The sequence below is a fragment of the Anguilla anguilla genome, chromosome 7 (assembly GCF_013347855.1).
Source record: "Anguilla anguilla isolate fAngAng1 chromosome 7, fAngAng1.pri, whole genome shotgun sequence".
NCBI lineage: Eukaryota > Metazoa > Chordata > Actinopteri > Anguilliformes > Anguillidae > Anguilla > Anguilla anguilla.
Genome location: NC_049207.1, coordinates 51,250,355 through 51,256,354, shown reverse-complemented (window position 1 = coordinate 51,256,354; position 6,000 = coordinate 51,250,355). Strand labels below are relative to the sequence as shown.

Genomic DNA, 6,000 nt, shown 5'->3' with positions numbered 1-6,000 from the left:
CTTTTGGCTTTGGCGCTGGCGCACCGCGATCGCCTTCGAGACGGACGGATTCGAAATGGCGGGAAGCCGCGCGCTTCAGGCCGCCCTGTCAGGAAGTCATCATCGCCCCGCTGCCGGCTTCGCACAAAAGGCAACGTTAACTGGATTTCACTCGGGCGCTGATATATGAAAGGAATCCCCCGCTGTGGCTGGGCGCCCTACTCCTGATGAAAGGAAATCAGTTTGTGGAAATGCGTTTGAAGTGCCGCGTGAGGACCGAGAAAGGGGGGGTGGGGGTGGGGTGGGGTGGGGGGGGCGTTGAACGGAGCGCGGTAATTCGGTCAAATTCGCTTACGAGCGCCCGCTCCCGCTCCCGTTACACGCGTGCTAATTCAGCCAATCATTTGAGGACACCGATCTGAGTGCAGCGGGAATCCACTCGGTTCACATCAACGAATAAACAAGCTCTCCAAAAGCTACGGGAGGGCCGGGCGCGCAAAGATGCCATTTTCTACCCACAGTCGTGTAAAAAGGCGAATTATCATAATAACACAAATCAAAAAAAAAAAAAAAAAAAAAAAAAACTGAAACCTCATGCCGTTTTAACGGAAAGCGAATCCAAACTGTTGACGCTCAATTGGACGAACGCACCGTTCCTCCCGTGTTGCTTCAAGGTGTTCCCGGAGAGCTGGATGGAGTTCCCTTGTCCACCGCTCTGAGGGAAATTCACGTTTGCCAGATTCCCATCCGTGCTCAATCTGGCCACTTCCAACTCTGAAAATAAACAGATCATTTAAAAAAAAAAATTATTCTGTTATGTCTGAAAATAACACACATAACTACCACTTTTACTGTAATGCCATACATGTTCAGGAAGACCTAATAAAAATATGAACATTTATTGAGTATAGTACAATCTATAACAATCAAGAAAGAAAGAACCAACTCATCAGAAGACATGTCTGGCTATGCTGCATATTTCCTGTTATTTTCTGGAGAGCACAAAACAATCTTTCATATTTGGATCCTTTTTATAAATCAATAACTAAGATTTTCCACAATAAGCTACATTTCTAGTGTCATCCTGCAGTGCACTTAAATCAAATGCTGATTTTGAGTCATAAGACCTACGTCATCAGTTTAGCTTTAGTTTACTTCATCCGTGCGTGAGCGAGCACAGTTACATAAACTCTTAAAAGCCACATTTAAGCCAGGAATGCAAGATGATTTGAGGCTTTTGAATAAAAGCAAGGTGAGGCAGGTGCAGAAAAGAATTGGAGGGAAGTTTTTTTTTTTTTTTTTTTTTTTTTGCTAGGGTTGCCAAATTTACAGCGTCTACGGTAAGGTTGCCAGATTGGTGTTTAAAGGAAGAAGCAGTAAATAAAAAAAAAAACTAAAAAAGATGTGGATGAAACGGCTGACGGGACTGAGGCGCTAACAGCATGAGCAGATGTGATAGCCCCACCGCAATCGCTTTAAAGAGAAAGAGGAGGCATGCAGATCTATTGCCGAGACCTGCTCTAATCCATAATGCTAAGAACAGCAACTGTGAACCTCAGCGGGGAACTTTACCACTAGCTTTTTAAAAATTATTTATTTATTTTTTTCCACCCTGTAGTCATTTTCAAGCCAAGTTTAACCTCCGGCAGACGTAAAAACACAGAAAGGAAAGAAAGGGACATCGTCGTTTTTCATTCTACGGCTGAACCTTACTGCAAGTAACCTGGATAAAACACGGTCTTAAAAAAATGCATTAATTATACTTCAGCTTAGCACCGATGATGCTGTACTCCGCAGCATGGCACGCAAGCCGAATTTATGTTTTATCTGTTCAATTCTGTCATACAAGTCAAGGGTTCTTCATCTGAAACATTTCCCAGGATTACTGACAATTCTGCATTTGGGCCAGAGACGTCTTAGTCAGAAGCATATATTTAGATTTAATCTTCATGCTGGAGCCCATTGAAAGGCTTAAGACCGGCTTTTAGCATGGAGAGATGATGTTCTGCCTGAAGCCACATTACAGGCTAGTTTAAATAACAAGATAATCTGAAAAAATCTGTCCACAGGCAAGATTAGCCGTGAAGCAAGGATTCAAAACACAGAACACACATAACACCGCTATAAACCAGTTTGTACCAGTTTGTTTCCAGAAATACAGACATTTTTGGCCAACTCAAGTATGCTGAAAATAAATAAATAAACAAATAAATTTAAAAATGTAAAGAAATATCTACGTAGCAGTTTCATGCTCATGTCAGTGGATTCTAAACCAGTGTAACCCACATAGCCAGAAATTTAACAAGCATGAGTTCTACCGAGAACATAAATGAATAAATAAAATAAAATAAAATAAAGAAAACGGTTTCAGCTTCAGAGAATCCATCACAGCACACGGTGCGCAGCGCTACATCAGAGAGCTGTGGCATGTACAGGCTGCCTTCCACTCGGGAGTTCCATGATAAACAAAGCCCATCACACAGCACAGCAAACGCAGGGAACACAACCGAGGGAACAGAGGCATGTCAGCAATGCATCATTTACCTGGGTAGTGTGATAAATAAAAAAGTAAATAAATAAGAAATAAGAAGCCCGCACGCGCACATGCACTCACTCACACACACACACACACACACACACACACATGCACACACACACACACACACACACATGCATGCACACACACACACGTGCACACACACGCACATGCATGCACACACACACACACACACACACGCGTGCACACACTCACACACACACGCGCGCACACTCACACACACACACGGGATGGAAAACGAAGGCTTGAAAGCATTTTGCCATGAAGGCCTAGCAGGCTCTGGATCTCTTAATGCCAGGATAAATTGAATGCCAGATGCAATAAAGTCCACTTTATTAACTGTGGGCAGGCTGCTCCTGTAACACCAGACCTACATTAAAGTTACCATGGCAGTCTTTGCTCCACCCCCACCCCCCCCCGCCACCCACTTCCCCTGCCCCTCCCACCTCCCCTGTGGCCCCCCCCCAACCTCTCTTGCCTCCCCACCCACCCTACACCCCAATTTCACTGCCTCCCCACCTTTGACAAAATGAAATACATCACATTACTTTCCAGTGGATCCTCAAATACCTCTCATCGATAATTAAATCTCCATTATGGCTCAAATATGCACAGGCTTCTTTTGTTTATCTGTGTCTTTGTTTCCAAACATCACGTGTCCTCAGGTGCACATCACCACCCCTAAATGACTGATCACTGACAGGTCAACTGCTCAATAACAACCGTTGCTAGGAGACCGGAAGCTTGTGTCAGCAGAATTGCTAAAATAAAATAAAAACTATTAATGCCTGAAACATGCAAAAATAGCTATATGTATAATGTAATAATGCAATAATGACGCTGATGAAAACTATTTCATCAAAACGTCAGAAACTATTTCAATCTGGATGAATCGTCTGGCACACTCCATATCAGCTCAGATACACCGGCAATAGGATTAGAAACTTGCTGCGCGGGGAGCTAGAATTGAGTCTGGTGGCAGGATGTGTCAGCCTGTGGACCGGTGAAGTGCTAGGAAATAGTGTGGCAAATTGCCAGGTGACCACCCACAGGAAGCGGCTGATGAACAAAGACAGTCTACAACCCAGAACAATACCAAGATATCTCACACAGTCCCTGCCCCAGGCAGAGAACGTATGTGGATGAGCCATATATGTGACATACGCCTACATGAGCTGAATGAATATCACGTTTATTGATAATGGATATCATATTTAATATTCTCAATCTGCAACCTCAGGATGAATTCATATTTGGAACTATATTTACAGATGGGTAGAAAAAGTCAGATTCATTATCATGATTATGTTAGCATCTGGATGCAGTAATATTTCTGATCTGGCCAAGTGCATCTTTGATCACAAAGTGCCATTTTTTCCAAGCTATTTTCAACAAATAGCAGATTATTATTAAAAAAAGCTATATTTAAATAAAAAAAAACAACCATTTTAAGCAACATGAGCAGTGGATAGATTTGACAGAATGTCAAGGACACTTTGTGCATAAATGGATCATCTTTTTTTGTGAAACTAGACAACAATTATATTTGGCTGTTGAATATTTAAAATGTTTTCGTGAGGCACTGATGTTATCAGCATTGACATTATACTGTATCTGAAAATAAATACACGACTAAATAAATAGCTAGTTACGTTGAAACAGGCAGAACTGCTAAGAAAAACTGAAACATAAAACATGGATAATATTACTTCAACATGTGAAATCAAACCTAACATTCACCCAACAAATTTCTCAGAATATCTTTTTTTTTTTTTAACTTGGCAAACTTAGCTGTCAAGCTCTTGACAGGGCAACTAAAACCCAAAAGAGGAGGACTTGCTTTCAGTGACACAAAGAGCTTTGGAAATGATACTAGGAAAACTGCTACATAGTATAAAAGAGATTTGATCGATTTTGAATCCTGTTAAATTGTTTTAGTGTTATAGTGAGTGGCGTGAACAAATATGCTTTTTATCACCAGCCGTAAACCAACCGTTAACTCTAAAGGGTCTCCTTCAAAGTGCACTACCGAACAGTGGTAACAGTGAGTAATGGCAATAAAAGTGAGGTTTACCCAAGGACGTTGACAAACAATTTATAGGCCCGTCAGCACCAAATCTCAGAAAAGCAAGGAAGTTCAGTAGAAATTTATGAAGTTTTAGAGCGCAAAGAGCGAACATTTTCATCCGGGTGTGCATGTTGTACACGTGCTTTAATCTGATCATGCAAACTGTAGCTTTGCGCTCTTCCTCTGCGGCGCCTAGCGCGGCGCATCGTGCTGACCGCGACACAGCGCCACGTCGAAGCCGTGCCGCCATTACCGTTAAAATAAAGACCATGGACATCCACCGAGCCCAACGCTAGTATTAATAGCATTTTTCGTTCCGACTCCGGGTCAGAATTTTGTGAAGGCGCGGCCTCAGAATTCACTATGCAGGAAAAAAGATGCAATAGCAGGCTTGAGCTGGAATTTTTCCAAACTGATTTTCTTAAATGCCCAAAGTAATCATGTTATGGCAGTTAATGAGAATTTTTCCAGTGAGAAGGGATGTTTTGTATTGAGCAGGGATGTGGGGAACAGTCTTCAATTTCATAAAATGACTTACGCAAATTTACAATCATTTACTCAATTACTTTTGATACATGTCATAATTTAGCAGACAGCAAAGGCTCCATAAATCCAAAGATGAGCAGAAAACTAGAATATATCTTAGCAACTAGGTGGAAAAAAGGTTAAAAATGAATGTTTAGTCCACTGTTTGTCTAGACTCTAACACTTTTGGCACACCATGGTGAGGGCATGATAAGTCTATTCCTCTTTTTTTGTAGTATATTTCAACTACGAAAAAACAATCCCAATAAGATAAATACAAACAGCAAAGATTTTATGGTCAGACAGTCATGGTAAATGGATTGCTTTTCCGACAAAAACACACAAAAACAAACAAATGAAATAAAAACAAACAAAACTACATTCCCCTGGCATTCAACTTTCCCATCATCCCCTTCTGACAACACTACTACCCCTCCCACTCCAGTCTCCATCAGCCATTGGGCAATGGGAGTCCAGAATCATATGGGCAGCAGTTCGTTCCATTTCAACTTCAATTCAATTCAATGACCATCACAGAACACTCATCACAGAACATTATAGCCACTTTCAGTTCCTGAACTGAATTTTAATCTCCTGGATTGACTGAACTAAAAACCCCAAAGGGGCAGCGTCTGGACTCACTTATGTTATCGTTGTCTGCCCTCACGATGTCGGTCTTCAGCAGGTTGTCGGCCATGACGAAGGCCCCCTCCTCCACCGTGTCCAGCAGCATGGTGGCGGCCCTGAGCTGGTCCGCGGTGTTCAGGTTCCTCCACGCGGCGTGGGCCTGCGGCTGGAGGAGGTTGTTCACCGTATCCAGCATGGCCTGCGCGAGAGAGACATCTTTAGCCTGAACACACAAACTGAACGT

General features: G+C 42.4%; 1 protein-coding gene across 17 annotated transcripts in view; it reads right to left on the bottom strand.

The window, feature by feature from the left end:
• LOC118231730 (adhesion G protein-coupled receptor L3-like) overlaps positions 1 to 6,000 on the bottom strand; it is a 219,281-nt gene that overhangs the window by 47,771 nt on the left and 165,510 nt on the right. For all 17 annotated transcript variants that reach the window (XM_035425857.1, XM_035425861.1, XM_035425858.1 and 14 more), the window contains 2 exons: positions 5,772 to 5,955; positions 631 to 753 (listed from right to left, as the gene is read on the bottom strand). In XM_035425857.1, coding sequence (XP_035281748.1) covers positions 631 to 753; positions 5,772 to 5,955 — 307 coding nt within the window. The remainder of the gene's footprint in view (positions 1 to 630; positions 754 to 5,771; positions 5,956 to 6,000) is intronic.